At 34.8% G+C, this 19,350-nt stretch overlaps 1 protein-coding gene and 1 pseudogene across 1 annotated transcript; one reads left to right on the top strand and one right to left on the bottom strand.

The window, feature by feature from the left end:
- Positions 1–2,155: 2,155 nt before the first annotated feature.
- Positions 2,156–8,823, bottom strand: LOC112496141 (uncharacterized). The gene is made up of 11 exons (XM_052434027.1): positions 8,704–8,823; positions 6,173–6,880; positions 5,603–6,067; positions 4,887–5,144; positions 4,417–4,802; positions 4,230–4,314; positions 4,057–4,152; positions 3,847–3,978; positions 3,458–3,720; positions 3,262–3,373; positions 2,156–2,257 (listed from the first exon to the last, which is right to left on the bottom strand). Exons 1-11 carry the CDS (start codon positions 8,821–8,823, stop codon positions 2,156–2,158), a joined length of 2,727 nt encoding a protein of 908 aa, XP_052289987.1.
- On the top strand, positions 8,727–13,724 carry LOC102619372 (peptidyl-prolyl cis-trans isomerase FKBP62-like; annotated as a pseudogene).
- Positions 13,725–19,350: the final 5,626 nt, after the last annotated feature.

Below are 19,350 nucleotides of genomic sequence, written 5' to 3'. Positions count from 1 at the left end.
GTTATTTGTATTGATATTTCTGAATTTGATATTGAAATGAAGTTCAAGTTCAAAACATTCTATCTAATGCCGCCCGTCCCAATTATGAATGATGATGATGTAGATTATTTTCTAGAGGAAACAATTAGTGGAGCTGAGTTGAAGATTCCTATTTGCATTACCTACCAAAGAAAACAGATTTTGGTTACCCCTATTACTCATGTGGACCCTAATTTCGGGCCAGATAGATGTCCAGAAGAACATGTTGAGCCATATGTTGAAGGTGAATGTTTCAGTCCAAATAATTTTGTTGCTGAAGATCAGTCAATATTCGAATTTGTTCCTGAAACACAACCCAATGATAGAAGGTCAAATGAGGAAAATGTGAATGTTATTGTTCATGATGATGTTGATGGGATAACAGTTAGTGATCCAACACTGGGGAATGTAGCACATTCCAATAATAGATATATGCTTAGAGTTAATTTGTTTACATGCAGCAGTTCATTCGACACTGATAACTCACATTCTAATACTATTAACTTGCCATCTACGGAAATTGTTGGTGATAGTGATTGGTTAATGGGAAAAAAATTGTTTAGTTCGAAAGAAGAGTTGCAACAAGTGCTTTTTATGGAAGCTCTAAGGAAAAATTTTGAGTTTAAAACCTTCAAGTCGGGGAAGAATATTCTTGTTGTTAAGTGTGTTGACGATACTTGTAAGTGGCGACTTCGTGCTCTGAAGTTTGGGAGTTTGAATATGTTTAAAATCACAAAGTACTATAGTGTCCATAGTTGTGCACTTGATGTCCGTAAGAGAGATCATCGTCATGCTTCATTTAAACTTATCGGACATAAGATTTGTCATAAGTTTGATGGTGCTTCATCCTCATATAGGCCTGATGATATCAAAGAAGATTTTCAGAAACAGTTTGGGTATGAAATAAGTTATCACAAGGCATGGAAAGCAAGAGAATATGCAATGGAGAAAGTTAGAGGCACGCCTGAGGATTCATTCAAGTTACTCCCTTTATACATGGAAATGTTAAAGAAGAAAAATTCGGGCACCTGCACGTTTCTTGAAGTTGACAATGCAAATAACTTTAAATATTTTTTTATGGCAATTGGGGGTTGTATACATGGATTTATTTCATCAATAAGGCCAGTCATTGCAATTGATGGCACGTTCTTGAAGGGAAAATTTAAAGGAACTTTGTTCATTGCGACAGCACTTGATGGTAACAATCAACTTTATCCTGTTGCATTTGGTGTTGGTGACAGTGAGAATGATGCATCATGGGGATGGTTTCTAATGAAGTTAAAAGTAGCAATAGGTGAAGTTTCTAATTTGGTTTTCATTTCTGATAGGCACCCAAGTATCCAAAAGAATGTTAACATCGCATTCCTAAATGCTGCATATGGTATTTGTACGCACCATTTAAAGCAAAACTTACGAGCTAAGTTTAAAGAAATCGAGGTAGGTGCAATTGTTGAACTAGCTGCAAAAGCTTATCGACCACAACATTTTAATTACTTTATGAATGAGATACAAAAGGTCGATGAAAGAGTTGTTAAATATCTTCAAGATGCAGGGTATGAGAAGTGGGCTCGTTGTCATTTTGATGGGTTGCGTTATAGTATTATGACAACAAACATAGCAGAATTCATGAATTCTGTTCTTAAAAACCCCCGACAGTTGCCCATTCACAAGTTATTGGATTCGATCATTGATAAGCTATGGGAGTGGTTTTGTGATAGGCGAGAAGAGGCAGTTAATTGTCATACTCGACTTACAAAATGGGCTGAAAAGGAGTTGTTAACAAAATCTGAGAATTCTCGTACATATAAAGTGGTGACACTAAATATGTATGAGTTTATTGTTAAAGATGGTGACCTTAATGGTCATGTCAACATTCTTGACAAGACATGCAGTTGTCGGGAATTTCAACTCGATCAACTACCTTGTGAACATGCATTAGCTGTTTGTAGGTATCGAGAAACATTGTCTGTATATGACATGTGTTCTCGTTACTATTCCAGTGAAGCATGAGTTGCAGCATACGCAGAAACAATATATCCTGTTGGCACAGAAGAAGAATGGGAGGTTTCAGAAGAAGTGCAAAGTAATGAGGTTTTGCCCCCTGTGGAAAAACGGAAAAAGGGTCGGCCACAAAAAATTAGGATACCATCACAAGGCGAAGAGAAGTTGCGCCGTAAGTGTGGTAGGTGTGGTTCTCGAGGACATAATCGACTGACTTGCAGTGCACCAATCCCACTGTCTAACAATGAGCATGTAGTTAGACCAAATGAAACATAAACAAGCACATGTACTACTATGAACCTTATATACTTGTTATTTTTTGTTGTTTTTATTTTTTTAATATCTTTCATATTTAGTGATAAATTTCTACCTTTTTGTTTCGCAGATGAATAACCGTGTTTGTGTGGCTTTATAAGAATAAGTATTGAAGGGAGGTGACCAGATGCTTATAAAATATGGACCGCGTTTTTGGGTTGAATATGCCAAAAAATTATGATGAATGTTAAACAACTTCTATTGTATTACGACTTATTTATGTAGTTAGTGTCATTTATTTGAAGTTTGATATGTTTAAAATCTATATTGATTGTGTCATTAATATAATTAATGATTGAAAAGAGTTTTTATTCTGTGCACATACCCGAGTACAATCATGTATTTTGGCTATTACAGAACTGGTCATATTTATTTCTAAATACTCGACTACAGTCGTGTATCTGTGCAAATACCCGACTGCAGTCATGTATTTTGTCACAGAGAGCTTGTCATGTTGATTTCTAAATACCCGATTGTAGTTGTGTATCTGTGCAAATACCCGACTGCAGTCGAGTATTTTGTCACAGAGAGCTTGTCATGTTGATTTCTAAATACCCGACTGTAGTCGTGTATCTGTGAAAATACCCGACTGCAGTCGAGTATTTTGTCACAGAGAGCTTGTCATGTTGATTTCTAAATACCCGATAGCAGTCGTGTATCTGTACATAAACTCGACTGCAGTCGTGTATTTTCTTACAGTGTATTCCCTGTGCATATATGGCAATCCTGTTATATATCACATAGATTGTACAAACTATCTTATCTATCATTAATATAATTAATAAAGAAATAAAATATATTAATGTTGTCAATTGTCTTTAATGACATCAAATATCAACAACATCCTCGTCATAACTATTACATTTCATAGTCCAAAAAATGACACAACAAAGTTTTTTTCCATGACCTATGCCTAAATAATTTTACAGCCAAGGCTTGTCGAAATTGTGTAACATGATCTTGTTGGCAATATGAATTGACATCAAGTCCATAGGCTAGGACCTCCAAGTACCGCAACAAAAATGCTCCACAATCGCCACTAAAAAAATTCATATAAATCAATTGTTAAAAAGAAATCATTCTTATTATTATGTTCAAAACACATTATATATATAGTACATACCCTGATTTTTGTTGCGGGATGTCACGCACTCGCACGATGGGCCAAGGAATTTTTGATATAACCTCACTACAGTTTGGATGTGTTTCGTGATATTCTATCTTTTGAAGTACTAGAGGTATCATGTCTGCAACAGGCAGCAATTGTCTCACCAAAACTGAATCCTTTGTTAAATCTATCATAGAGTCATAAATAGAAATCTTGCCCCCAAGTATATCCACCACACCGAGAACCCAATGATCATTCATGAATATTGGCAAATACACCTACGAAATACAGACAATATTCTTAACAAGTAACGGCAAATATATCTACGAAATGCAGTAACTGTTTGTATCTACTTGCAGTGCATATGATAATGTGTTTAACTAAACATAAAATGTGAAACTTACAGTGGAAACATTTTTCCAAGGAGTGGCACAATCCAACTTTGCACCATTAGCATAATCAATGCAGTAACAATCCTTTTCCCACACCCTATCTGGGTCTCCCAGATACACCTTGTGTCTGTCTCTCAAATTATTCTAGAAAATTTAACAATAATATATTAGCTGTTATTATTCTAAGAAGTTAAGGAGTAGGCTACAGAAAAATGACTATACCAGAAAATTACTGTCCATAATGGCACAAGCTTGTCCATTCCGAGTCGGAGCCTTGGATATTTCTTTCCTTAAGTAGTAGCAGCCAATGTCGATGTGCTAAACATAAAGGGTGAAATAAGTAAAAAAAATTACAAATATTTATCGTAATAATCACAACAAATTTTATGACTTACGAGATTAGACAGCCACATGTCCGGTGTGTATAATTTACGGAAAAATTCACGGTTAACCTCCATAAGAGTCAAATCAATATATTTACTGCATATAATCAATTATAAAGTTAGTAAAACTATTAAATAAACATACAGTATAATTATCTGGAGTTAAAAAAAATTAATATCATAATATAAGATAACTCACGGCTCTGTTTTATCATTTTTATTGTTCATCCATCGCTGCAGCTCCAATAACTCCTCTTCGAGTATAAGGGGACACACTTCGAAGCTCTTTGTCTCTTGAGGATGCACCTCAACATCTGTCGTCTCTCGCGGCTTCTTTAAAGGATTAGTGTACGGTGTCCGTAAATAAGTGGAAGTTTTCATATCCTTTCTCTTCCGTAAATTGTACACAAATCTACAATCTTTTTCTTGCGTTGAGACGATAATAGGATCCCCCTCTGTACCATGCGAATCATCTGGCGTCATCATGTCTGTAGCCCTTTCTGTACTACAAATATTGACAAGCGTCTCCAAAGATTGTTGCATAGGTGACTGACCCGATGCGACGTCCATGGGATCGTTCATAGGCTGTAGACATAACAACCAAATTGTTAGCTAATTAAATAAACATATATATTAAATGAAAAATATTAATATTTTTATATATCAAACCTTAAAATCAACCCCCTGAGGTTCTGAGGTTGAAGACTCCTCAAGTAACTGAATAAGCCTACTCAATTTATTGTCGATCACGTTAATATGATCGATTTTCCCCTCAATGTTATCAATCTTTGTGTCCATATTCTTCATGGTATTTTCCATCTTGGCAATATTTTCTTCAATGTTTTGAATGCGACAACCAAGATGAGTAACCTTTTCCTCGAGAATAGAACCATCAAACGCACGGGAGGCATGTTGAGATGGACTACCCTGACATGTATAAAAAGTTTCAAAATATTATATTAGCCTTGATGTAGTCGTGTACAGTCATGTAAGGTATCCATTACACAACCACAGTCGAGTGAAGTATTTATTACCCGACTGTGGTCGTGTATAGTAGAAAATGAAGTAGTGTATCAAAAATATTGAAGCAAATATATATTTTCGAGGACTGAGAAATACAAATAACCATAAACTAAAATCATTTGACTCAATAGAAAATGAAACAAATATTACAACAACAAAGCAATCAAATCAAAAGTTCCAAAGTCGATGCTCATAAATAGGCTGCAACTTAGTATTTTGTTTACTAAGTAATGAACTTATTGGATAATAAATAAGTTAGTATCGCAGTATTTTGTTACTTACTCCCTTCATAACAGATATGCATAAATAGTAAACAATTTATGGCATAAATTACAGCATAGTTTAATAGAACAGTGACTTACCTTTTTTTTTATGACCTCAGCTGGTATTGATGTTGATTTATTTAAATGTTCTGGAGGCAATGTTCTTGGACCACTGGAGGTGGGTGCACCATCTGAATCACTATCATCAGGAAAACCATCAAAACTATTTAACTCACTATCATGTGATTCATTATCTTCATGTGAAGGATTTTCTTCTGCATGACTATCTGACTCAATAGCATTATCATTCTCTTCACCGATCTCTTCAAACCACTCATCTTCACTAAAATAGCTCATGTAATGCTTATTTGCCTCGACATCTCCGGTAGCATGTAATTTTTCTATGAAAACCATCCTGGAGGCTTTTTTATTCAATACATTCATTTGAATCTCTTCAAACTCTTTAGGCTTTGTTGATTTCCATCTCAAAATCCTTGGAAATAAATCACCATAACGCTTTGCACATTTATCACCGATGACGGAAACTGCTTCATATGCCCACACCTGTATAATCATTGACACAATTTATTTTCAGCAAAAAAATTGGTAAATTCTAAATAGAAAGATAATACTCAATAAGTGATTAATAAATTAGTTTAGTTTTGTTACCATAAAAGCATGAGGGAAACCATGTACACTATACGTTGCTCCCTTGTATTTAGAATCCGCAGTTGACTTCTTCTTAGGCTTCGCCACACGCTCTGCAACGCCTTTTCTCAAACTATCAATGGTCATCTTGAAAGAAATGCGTCCCCAAGGAAATTCATTAAACTCGGTAAAATTGTCCACAAGGAGTACATTAGTTTCATTTATATGATTTCTATTCTCCTTTCCAAGTAACACGGACTCAACAAAATACAACATGGCTAGCTTGACCATTTTCATGTCATCAGTTGACTTAGCCTGCAAGAACTTTGTACGAAGTTCTTGTGTTGTGATTGCACAATTTCCATCTAGGAACTCATCAACTATTGTGTAATCATCATCATTATTTTCAGTATCGGGCTCATACGATGGACTGCAATCTAAGCCTGTCACAAAGGCAAACTCCTCCAATGAAAATCGAATATTTTTTCGTCCGATCCTAAACCACATTGCATTTTCATCTAATTTTACTTCTCTCAATAATATGCTGTGGAGTAACTGAGCAAAAAACTTTAACTCTTTCACATCCAAAAAATGACCGAAACAAGAACGCCTGAAAATATTTTTCTGCGCCTCAGAGAGTTTATCTTTAATGTCCTTCACTGCCTGTAGTGATGATCGATTTGAAATCTTTGCTTTGAAGTATTCAGATTCCTTGATCTTCGGTTCCATCTGCATAAATACAAAAACATTTATCAATCAATATATAAAATGATTGAAAAGTTACATAATAATATATTTTAAACCAATCATAAAAATTACACGACATACTAGTCGAGTAAATCATTCATTAAACGACTACAGTCGAGTAAATCATTCATTACACGACTACAGTCGAGTAAATCATTCATTACACGACTACAGTCGAGTAAAACATGCATTGATCTACAGTCTACTATATAAACTATAGATTTTTTGTAACATTGGAAATACAGTGTTCATACCCAACGCATGTCCAGTGAAGAATTCTTTACAAACTACAGTCCAGTAAAGAACTAATTATGCGAATATAGTGGAGTAAAATGTTCATACCCGACTGCTGTCGAGTAAAGTATTCATCACACAACAACAGTCATGTAAAGAATTCTTTACTCGACAGCAGTTGTGTATGAAATTCTTTACTCAACAGGTAAATAAATTCTTTACACGACAGCAGTTGTGTAAAGAATTCTTTACACGACTTCGGGGTAAAAGTTAGGTAAATAAATGCTTTACACAACTGCATTGGAGAATTCTTTACACGACTCCATAGTAAAAGTCATGTAAAGAAATTCTTTACACAACTGCATTGGAGGTTAGATTATAATAACTAAAAAAAGGAAATTGAGCTGCAAATCACAACCATAGACTACACATAGTAGAATACAATTAATTAAACGAAATCAATAAAAAAATATAAACAAATTAATTGGTGAGATGTATCAACAGTGAACTGTTCAACTCCTGAATCAACTTTAGTTATGGCTATTTTATGTGATTTCAGCATTGAAGTATTTGCAGGTACTATACAGAGGCATCTCAGTTCTCATATTGTGATTTCAACATTGAAGTACTTCCCAATTTCAAAATACTGGTAACAGAAACACATTTTGGCAGTAAAACATTTTTCCTGACAAATTTGTAAACCACAAGTTATTCCTCTTTTTCTCTTTTCTAATCTAACATTATTAATCAAATAAACTGCAATTAATTTGTTCAATGACTTTATCACAGCTTCGTGAACTAATTTCAAGACAACTCCTAGTCTTAGTTCTCAACTGTAAGTATTGAAGTTGGGTTGATTATTTCTCGATAGAAATGACACCAAATTCGAAATTGATGTGCATTTTATATGTGTAATTTGCCCAAAAAGAATTAAAGATTCAAGAACCTTGCAAGGAGAGAAAGTTGCTGTGTGTGCAAATGTGGTCCACTTAAATAAAAATGAAATTATAGAGACGAACAAAACAACAAAATGTACACGTTGCCATCTGCATTCACTCAAAACTCAATTCGCTTAACCGGGCCATATACTCCTCATGGATGGAAAGTAAAATCTTAGTCCCACCTAACATTTCCACAGATATTAAATTGATAAATTACCTTCAATTTTTCTCATTTTACTTATTTTGCCGCGTTTCGATGAGAGTGCAGAAGAGTTGTTGTAAAATGGAAGATGAGACGCTGAAGGAGAGTGGGGGAATTGCAGCTACTGGTTTGCACAAAAGCACCGTCGATTTACTTGTTTTGCTGCGTTTCGGCTAGAGCGTGTAGAAGAATTGTTGTAAAATTACAGAGATTTGTAAAATGGAGAAAGAGAAATTCAGAAGAAGGGTTGAAGGAGACGTTGTTCTGTTCGTGAGAGAATTGGGGGTTTTGTTAATTGGTTGTGGTAGTTTGGTTGATTTAGGTTTTTCATTAGGTTAATTTCGTAACTGCACATAAAAAAAAGCATATGCAGATAATTTTTAAGTATGGGGGTATTTTTAGACAAATACCCTATTTTTGGGGTATACCACAGACAAATCCCTGCATGCAGGTTGCCGCAAACTCGCAGTTGCAGAATCAGAAAGCAAGTGATCTTTACATTGCATCCTTTTTCTAAAAGTGTCAAGCTCATCTAGTTGTGTTGTCATGGATGATGACTTTGAGTTTCCAACTACATGCAACATGGAGGAGGGGATGGACATGGACATGGACATTCCAGAAGATGACGACCCAGTGAGCCCAATTCTACGGTGGGTGAGGAGAAGGAGATCGGCAAGAATGGGCTCAAGAAGAAGCTCCTCAAGGAAGGTGAAGGGTGGGAGACTCCCGCTTCTGGCGATGAAGTTGAAGGTACGATTATCTCATATCCTACACTTTGCTTTTTCATTGAATATTTAGTGTTTGTTTCTGTTTTGCATTGCAATGTGTGTTTGTGTTAATGGGTTTCTGGCTTTAGTTTCGGCAGTTCATTATACTGGGACTTTGCTTGATGGAACCAAGTTTGACTCTAGCCGAGATCGCGAAACACCTTTCAAGTTCAAGCCTGGCCAATGTAATTTTCGTGCTTGAATCTCCATATTGATGTATTAATTGTGAGGTTGGGTTTATATAATTGCAGCTAATGATTTTATTCAAGTATTCTACATGTTTCTTGGAGTTGTCTACTTTTAATTGGAATGAATAAAGGAACAGATTTTCCATGATGAGATGCTTTTGACCAAAAATAGTGTATTGTCTTAAGGTATCATCTTTTGCAGAAAAGTTTGGAATATCACCATAATGCCTTCTCCTGTACCTCTTGGCTTATTCATGAACGAAGATAACATGATCGACTGGAAGTAACACAATTATTAGCTCCTATGTCTTATTGTTACTTAAATTTGAAGTGTTTCTCTTTTGAATAGAAATTCTACATTTATATTTAATCAGTCACTGCCGGCTCTATTTACTTCGGCTTCTGGAGGGAAAGCATAGAAACTAAATTAAACATCAATTTAGAAAAATATAATGAGCCTAGATCTAGAAAGAATAAGAAATATGGAAAGAATAAATTTTATAAACAACCTTATAAATACGGTAGTAGAAAATTTCACAGGAAAAAATTGACAAAGTTCAGAAATAATAAGCAAAAAGTTGGAAAACTCTTTGAAAAAGGAAAGAAGGTATTTCATTTTATGTAGTAATTAGAGGTAGACAGGCAGGAATTTATAAACGTTGGTCATATGTACTTGATAAAATAGATGATCAATTGCCCAAACCCACGTATTGAAGGTTTTTATGCATTTCATGAAGAAATAGAGCATGCTAGAGAAGAAATAGGACCACATTTCTTTGTTAGGTAGCAAATTATATCATTAGACAATGCATCATCATCCTTATCTACTCATTGTTTAATGAAGCTTGTCTATTTTGTATGACTGATACATTATCTAAATTCTCTTATCATCTCCATATGAATTCAATAATCTTATGGGAGTGTTAGAATATCAAAATGGTTATAAAATGCATGAGAAGTTAAAAAAATATTTTTGCAAACTGTATTATAAATATTACAACTTTGTTGTTTTGATTACTGCAACTTGTCAATCAAAGCAGGGAGAGACCCTACTGCCAGTGAGAAAAAAAATATTATGCATGGCTAAAAAATTTATTTGTATGCTTTATTCTATTTATTGGTCTTGTTAATGTTAAGTCAGGCAGGATAGGGCTGTTTTTTTAAACACAATTAACCACAATTACAGGACAAGTGATCAAGGGATGGGATGAGGGTATTAAAACCATGAAGAAGGGTGAGAATGCTGTTTTCACCATACCTCCTGAGCTGGCTTATGGAGAGTCTGGATCCCCTCCAACTATTCCTCCAAATGCAATGCTTCAGTTTGATGTGGAGTTGTTAGGTTGGACAAGTGTCAAGGATATATGCAAGGATGGAGGAATCTTTAAGAAAATACTTGTGGAAGGGAAGAAATGGGAGAATCCGAAAGACCTGGATGAAGTATTTGGTAATCATCGATCTATTACTTTCCTTCATTCAGTACTGTAGACTTGAGGAAAGTGATTATTAGCTCTTTTAACATGTTATTGTTTCTGTTTCTGCTCAGTTAAGTATGAAGTTCGTCTGGAAGATGGAACACTTATTTCAAAATCTGATGGAGTCGAATTTACTGTTGGAGATGGTATATGTCTTTTATTTGATAGTCCATTGGATCCTTTATCATAAAAGCATTGTTGAAGAAGTTCCTAATTTAATATTGTCTCTGCTTTCCTTGCAGGATATTTCTGTGCTGCCTTGGCCAAAGCTGTCAAAACAATGAAAAAGGGGGAGAAGGTGCTATTGACTGTGAAACCACAATGTGAGTTTGATTCTTCAATACTTGTCATTTTGTGCTACAATTTGAAGCAATATTAACTTTTGTTTCTTGTAGATGCATTTGGGAAGAATGGAAGGCCGGCAACAGGTGATGAAGATGCAGTGCCCTCGAATGCAAACCTTCATATAACTCTTGAGATGGTCTCCTGGAAAACTGTTTCAGACATTACCAAGGATAAGAAGGTCTTGAAAAAGATTTTGAAGGAGGGAGATGGATATGAAAACCAAATGATGGTGCAGTGGTTCAAGGTAATAAGACTTCGGAGCTTCGTGTTCTCATTTACTTAATTTTGTAATACCTGTAAAGCTCAAGTTTTGTCATTGATCCTATTCTTTTGCAGTGAAATTAATTGGGAAGTTGCATGATGGGACTGTGTTCGTGAAGAAGGGTCACGACGAAGAGCCATTGTTTGAGTTTAAAATAGATGAGGGTAAAGTTGAATGCGTTCTCTCGGAAGAAGATAACCCTAGTCTGGTGGTTCTTGCCTGATGTTATTTATGTCATTTGTGTGCAGAACAAGTAATTGATGGGCTTGACAGAGCTGTTAAGACTATGAAGAAAGGGGAGGTCGCCCTTGTTACCATTGAGCCAGAGTATGCATTTGGCTCATGTAGTTCTGAGAAAGAATTAGCTATTGTTCCTGCAAATTCAACTTTATTCTATGAAGTTGAGCTGGTTTCTTTCATCAAGGTTAGCTGGTGGTAATCTGTTTTTACCTTTTGAATGTGTTTCTCCATTTGAGGACAGATTATAACATCATTGCTGCAGGAGAAAGAATCTTGGGACATGAATACTCAGGAGAAAATTGAAGCAGCTGGAAAGAAGAAAGAGGAAGGAAATGTGTTGTTCAAGGCTGGTAAATATGAAAGAGCCTCGAAGAGATATGAGCAGGTATATTAGTGTGGAAACATTTATGCTCACGCACATTTGTTTTAGTTTTGTGCTTTTTTCATTTGATTACTGAAGAGAATTTTCTCCTGATGTCAGGCAGTGAATTATATAGGGTATGATTCTTCTTTCAGCGATGAGGAGAAGCAGCAGGCTAAGGTTCTGAAAATTACGTGTAATCTGAACAATGCTGCTTGCAAGCTGAAACTTAAAGAGTACAAGCAGGCTGAAAAATTGTGTAGTAAGGTGCTGGAACTTGACAGTAAGAATGTGAAGGCACTATATAGGAGGGTTGCAAGCCTATATTCAACTTGTTGATCTTGACTTGGCAGAGCTGGATATCAAAAAGGCACTTGAAATTGATCCAGACAATAGGTATGTTGTTCACTGCTTGTGGTGGTGTTGGATAAAATAACATTGTGTCCATCTCTTTTCTCATTTTTGATAAAGTAAAGATTAGAGAAATACCTTCAATATTAGGGTGCTGCATTTGTGTGTTACACGTGTGGAATTGATTTTTCTCAACTTATTTTGAGTTTTTTGTTATCTGATGGTGATGGATGTGCTTATTCATATGTCGTTTAACAGAAACATGAAAATTGGGAAAAAAAAAGTATGAAAAGTAAAAAAACCTGAAGTTTCCTTATTTATGGATAAAAGTATAGATACAGTTATCCCATCTGGGATAGTCTAATTGGTTAGAACTGTTGGAGCGAATAAGTTGAGACTGTCAAATGTAGGATTATGCAGGAAAATTTGTGCACGGGAAGATTCATGTCCGTGATGCCCTTGCCATATATTTTAGTAGTGCTGCATTTAGGTGATTGCTCCCCACAAAATACATGGAAAAGGAAATTTGTACATGTGAAGGGTCATGTCCTTAGTGTCTTCATTTAGAGTTTGCACCTGCGGCCAAATAGTGGAGTTTCTTGGAGGCACACTATTTAAGTTTTATGGAGTGATGGTTACCTTGATTATGCTTTGTAAAGGTAAACAGGTCGTAAACAGACCAATGATCAAACTAGTGTCTGTGGGGCAAGGTGCTTATGCATGCTAGTTAGACAAAAATTGTGCAGAACTGAATTGATTACTGGAAAATGTGTAGTTTTTGTGTTGTGCTGCAGTTTGGAAGCCGGCTGGTACGTATTCCTTTTTCATACGATGAAATTTTTATTCTCTTTGATAGTGTATTTACATGAATTTGTTTTATTGGTGTTAGGGGTGTGAGAATGGAGTACAAGTTGTTGAAGGAGAAAGTGAGAGAATACAATAAGAAAGATGTGCAGTTCTATGGCAACATTTTTGCGAAGATAAACAAGTTGGAGCAAGCAAAGTCAGCTGTAAGTTGGCAAAGATACAAATATCAATTGGTTCTACTTTTTTGGGGGTTTTGATGTTACCTTCTAAATGAACATTTCTGATTGGTTGAATGTGGTCTTTTTCCTTTTGTTTGTGGTGCAAATGCAGAGTTCTATGGCAAAGCAGGAGCCAGCACCAATGGTCTTGATAGCAAGGCATGATACCTCCATAAAACTAAGCATGATAGCAATTGAGTCAACACGATCTTGATTTCTTCCCTTCTGTAGCTCTAGTCGTCATAGAATGTGAGTCAAAGATGGTGGTGGTGGTGTTGATAATAGTGTTTATGTTATATGGAGTGCTGTTAATGAGGTACCTGCATGAGTTCGTTGCAAGGCAAGTCTGTGTATCGTCTCTAACGAAGACACTTGATTAGTAACGGAGTTTGTATTTTGATGGAGTCCGGTTTGTTATGAAGGCTCTTGATGCCAGGGTTGGCAAAAAAGTTTTGGTTGGTCCTGGCTTGTGGCCCAGAAGTCCGGTCGATATGAGCTGAATAAATATACTAGGTTGAAGGCGGTTAATTTATCAATAAAAAAATAAATCAAATTAAAAAAACTGAAAATATCAGACACTATGTTTTTTTATTAGAATTTGTGATATATTATATTGTGTTGTTAATATTTTGTGTGTTAGATCACTATTTTATTATGTAATGATAGTTTTAACGCAGACTTTTTTACTTTGTTAAATATTTGTTTCAATTATGAATAATTATTTTTAATTACACTTTTTTACGTTATTAAAAAATTTATTTTAAAACTAATGGAAAGTATAGGTCCGGCTGAAGTCCAGTTTGGACGGGTTTTTGAAGGATGCGAGCTTGTTAATAATCATGTAGCCAACAATAATACAGCTTAGGTGTGAGCTTGGAAAAGTAATTGCCGACTTTATAATTAGTAACGCGGTAGTTTATTATCTTTGTTTGTTGGCACTCGTCACCGTCCGTAAAAGCTACAATACCATAAGACTTCCTTTGGGTTGAGGACTTAAGGCGCCTAATTGAGTGGTAGGAGTAGTCAATTGGGCTGAAAGATTCCTTTCTGAATTTATTTACGGAAAATTATCATTGCACCATTTTTATTTTATCTTATATTCATCTAACCATTATAAAAATTTAACATGTATTTTGCGCCACTTTTCTTTTCACATTTGTATCAACTAACTACTTTTACATTAACACCATTAAATAATTTTAATAAAATGATAATTTTACCCCTAAATAAATTAAAAGACTATTTTATCTTATAAAAACTTTTAAAATAAAAAATTATAATCATAAAAATATCTTTAAATTTAATAAAAAATAAATCTCAAATAGAGGTGCTCAACTGATTTTTACTAAATTTAGATTTTACAAAATTTTAATAATTATTTTTATTAAATATTATAATTTTACAAAATTTTAATAAAAATAAATGAATTTATTTATTAAAAAATTATAATTTTGTAAAGTTTTATTAAAATAACTGAATTTATTTCTTAAAAGAATAAATCCTAAAATTTTAATAATTTAGGGGATTTTTATTAAATTCCAAAATTTTGCAATTATTTTTATAATTATAATTTTATATTAAAATAATTTTTATTAAAAACTTCTTTGGAACCCTTCGGAGAGAGAGAGAGGTTTTAGAGAGAAGGAAGAGAAGAAGAGAGAGAAGCTTTGAAGAGAGAAAATGAAAAACCTGAGGAGTCTAAGTCTTCCTCTCGGTTTATATACAAAATCTTTAAACTGTTCACTGTAGCGGGACTTTAAGTGCACAGTAACATCTGGAACTCTGCACTGTTCACTGTAGCGGGTTTTTAAGTGCACAGTAACAAATGGATCGTAACTTTGAATAGTAGATACTTTGTACAGAAATACGTACAATACGGGTGAAGAGACATGTGCGCTCTCACTTGTGTCCAGGGGACCACCCGAAAAAACTTCTTTTCTTTTTTTCTTTTTCTTTTTCTTTTTTTTTTTTTAAGTAAATAATCAAATAATTATTTACAATGCTTTATCGGAGAGAAAATGCCGAAACAGTCATCTTCATTATCGTCTCCGAGAGAAATGAAAGGCTCTTCATCATCATCAACATCTTCATCTTCATCTTCAGAGGAACCTGCAGCTGAGGACTTTGATCGAGAGGCGAGGAGCTGTTCCATGGCTTTGAAATACTCATCTTCCGTTTTGGCGCTTGCCAAAAGAGACTGGGCTTTGGATTTTTGGGTTAGGAAGGTCTGTTGGGCTTTAGAGGCTTCCAGGGTTGGTTGTAGGAGGTTTTTAAAGGGAAGGTTTTAAAATTGTGGAGTAGGTCACCCCACTGATTTGGGCTCAATACTTTGAGGATTGTGGCCGTGGAATAAGCCGGTTCTGGATGGGCTTTGTCAAGAAAGAAATGTTTGAATTTAACTGATTCAGTTATTTCCAAAATGCTTTGATAATAAGACTGGGGTTCTTTGGAAGGTTCTTGGGAACCAGTGTCTTTGAGAACTGCTTTACCTTTAATAAATTCAATATCAAAATCAAAAACACTTAAAATAGCTTGCCAACGTGCAAAAATTTGTTTTGATGCAATGTTTTGAACATCTTTTTCTAAAACATGTTTTGCAGCTTTGCAGTCAATTCTAAGTAAAAATTTTTGATTTAATAAATCACTTTGAAATTTTGTAATGCATAAAACAATGGAAAGGATTTGTATTTGCCAAAAACCAGACTTCATGTCAAATTTTGAAAAAATAAGAGCAGAACACAATTTTTGGAGCAAATCCTTTTTATTAGGTATGGGGTACCTAATCCATTTTAAGGCTTTATTTAAGGGCTTATAATTTATCACAAGTCTAGGTACACCTCTTTCAATTTCAGAATTTTTATTTACATAAAAAGCGGCGCAAGACCATGGGGACCTTGACTTGACAATGAGTCCCTTTGACTCCAAATCATTGATTTCTTTTTTGCAATGTTGCTCAATATTTCCTTCTGGTATCAGAGCCAAGGGGAGGAAAGTGTTTTATCGTTTAAAGTTTCCTTGTTTTAAAGCCTTGTGTTTAATTTTGAAGTTTTGTTTTGTGGTGAATTTTTACTGGTAGTAAGTCCCGTTATAGGATAAGTTTTCCGCTGAGGGCTGTAAACCCATACCTGTAGCCATTTTGACCAAACTAAAGATTAACCATACGGTTTTAACCATGGATCCTATACACTGTAGAACATCATCCTTTTCTAGCTCTTCTTCCGGGAAGACTAGTGATTCAAAGCATGTTGTGAGTTCAGAGGAATTCTTTATTGAGAACTTTGATAAAGCAATTGATTGTTGGGAACTTCCAAAAATTTCTAAAGAAAAGATTTACAAAACAAAAAAGCTTGATTTTTTAAAGAATGATTATATTATAAAGACTGAAGAACGTGACATAACTCTTTCAAAACCTTTTGAAACAATTCACTTGTTTTCTGAGCATTCTTTAAAGAAATTAAAAGAAAAGAATTTTAATTATATTCACATCGGCCTTATTCAAGTAGGAATAAAACCCTTAACCAAAGAAGGCTTGGATACTTCTATCCTTGCTATCCTAAGAGATGGGCGATTCATCTTTTTTTATGATTCTTTGCTAAGCAGCATCGAATCTAGTTGTTGAGTGTTAGAAAATGCATATTTATAAAGGAGAAAACCGTCATTTTACATTTTAAGTCTTACTAACAACCCTTACTTTTATATATTTAACCTTCTTGTGATTTAATTACATGTGTTTTATTTTAATTAAGTATTTTATGTATTTTAGGGGCATTATAGTCATTTCACAATAAAGGAGAGATCAGACGGCAAAACGGACATCACTTTTGAACTCAGGACGGTCGAAAACCTTAGGAGGAGCATAAAAGGAAAAATGGCACTATTCACATGTACGGTACTATTCACGTGTACGGTACTGTATACGTTACTGTTCACGACACTGTTCACATAGACGGATGATGACGTGGCATTGACCGATGATGTGGCATTGACTGATGAGGTGTCACGATCCTGTTGGACTAAAATTCTTATGTACTGTTGATGGTGACGTGGCAGCATATCAGTAGACGAAAAATCTCGCGTACGGTGCATGCATCACACATGATTATTTTCAACCAAACCGCGTTACTGTTCATCCGGGTCAAACCGCGTTACTGTTCAAAGTCGGGTCAAACCGTGTTACTGTTCATCCGCGTGGTCAAACCGTGGACTGTTGACTGATGACGTGGCGCAATCCTGAGCGTCCAAACTGTTTTTAATCCGATGGCCATGATTTACTCCATGTATCTATAAAAAGGGGGCCTCCCCCCCCTAATTTGATATCTCTGAATCCATTTTTGGGATCCATTTTCTGTAATTCCCTCTCCATCTTGTATTTTCTTCGTATTTTAATAAATTTCCATTTTTCCCCTAGTTCAACTATGAGTGGCTAATTTTCTTTCAAGCTTGGGTTGAAGGTGAAGTCTCAACATGTGTCATGGGCTTAATTTGGTAAATTTATTTTCTCTTCCCCTCTAATTTTTGTGGATGTTTTGACTTCTCGTCGACAAATAATAATAGTCTTGTCTAGATACCGCCTTGGTTACACCGGCTCTCTAGTATAAGGTTATTATTATTTGGCACGATAAGCCCTTAGCACCATATTGATTAGAGCGTGGTTCATGAGGTGTGGATTCCCCCCTCATGATTTAATTGGCATTAATACGGATTATTTAGCCCATGATGCATGTTGATACGGATCCAGATACCCAAGTACGTCATTTCAATAGAATTCTCTTCAATTTCTTCTCGCCATTTCAATACCAATTTTAGAATTTATTCTCGTCATTTTAATTTAAGTTGTAGCATATTTCAAATCATTTCCACCATAATTCCAACCACCCATTTACAAAATTAATTCTATATATAATTAAAATCCACCTCCTCGTGGGATCGACACTCGTCACCATTGATCTACACTACAACAGATTCGTGCGCTTGCGAGTACATTAAAATTTGCACAACAAGTTTTTGGCGCCGTTGCCGGGGAGGTAAGTAATTTTAATTCATAGAATTAATTTTTGTGAATAACTTCTTTTATTTGTTTTCTTGTATTTTTTTTAATTATTAAAAAAAAAGAAAAAGAAAAAAAAAGTGAATCTACATTTAAAGGTTAGTATTTCTTTCCTTTTTCTCTTCTTTAAAATTCTGTAATTTAATTTTCAATTTATTTTTCTTTGTAATTTTTTTTTGTTTATTTTATTAATTTAATTTTTAGTTAATTTATTTCATGTATTTGTTTTTGTGTATTTTTATAGAAAGGTTTTAATAGCGCAATAAGGTTAGTATCGTAATTTCTCCCTCTTCTTTATTTTTATTTGTTTTGTTCTCATCCTTATTTTTATTTTATTTGTTTTGCATGCATGGTCGTAGGTCATTATTACCTAATCTTGAACCTATAGACCTTGAACTTGAGAAAACAATTCGCACACAAAAGCACATTAAAAATAAATTTGGAATGGATTTACAAGCACCACAGGAGAGGCCATTTAAGGACTATTTTAGTCCCTTAGCTAATTTGAGCACATCATGCATAAGATACCCAAATGTAGCTGCTAGGAGCTTTGAACTAAAACCTAGTGTGCTAAATTGTCTCCCCACATTCTATGGCTTAGAAAATGAGGACCCATATAATCATTTGAATGATTTTCATGCTATTTGTCAAACATTTAAATATGAGAATTTTTCAGACGATGATGTTAAACTCAGATTATTCCCATTTTCTTTAAAGGATAGAGCTCGTTCATGGCTTAATACATTGCCTGCTAATAGCATTTCATCATGGGAACAAATGGTAACAAAATTTTTGAATAAATATTTCCCAGTGCATAAAACCAATGCTATTTGCAGGGAAATCTCGGAGTTTACCCAAAGAGAGGACGAGCAGTTTTTCGAAACATGGGAGCGATTCAATGGGCTACTCTTGAAGTGTCCACATCATGGGTACGAAAAATGGCACCAATGTCAATACTTTTTGGAGGGATTACTACCAAATGTGCAAGAATGGCTAATGGCAACAAGTGGAGGA

Source organism: Citrus sinensis, chromosome 9, assembly GCF_022201045.2.
Source record: "Citrus sinensis cultivar Valencia sweet orange chromosome 9, DVS_A1.0, whole genome shotgun sequence".
NCBI lineage: Eukaryota > Viridiplantae > Streptophyta > Magnoliopsida > Sapindales > Rutaceae > Citrus > Citrus sinensis.
This window is presented reverse-complemented; position numbering and strand designations above follow the sequence as displayed.

What these genes read in the sequence shown, in the direction of transcription:
- LOC112496141 (XM_052434027.1), bottom strand. Translation starts at nt 8,823, where the DNA reads ATGACAACACAACTAGATGAGCTTGACACTTTTAGAAAAAGGATGCAA. An exon ending in CTGAGGTCATAAAAAAAAAG is followed by an intron (nt 5,145 to 5,602) that starts GTAAGTCACTGT and finishes TATACATGTCAG; the next exon opens with GGTAGTCCATCTCAACATGC. An exon ending in CTTGGAAAAATGTTTCCACT is followed by an intron (nt 3,721 to 3,846) that starts GTAAGTTTCACA and finishes TGTATTTCGTAG; the next exon opens with GTGTATTTGCCAATATTCAT.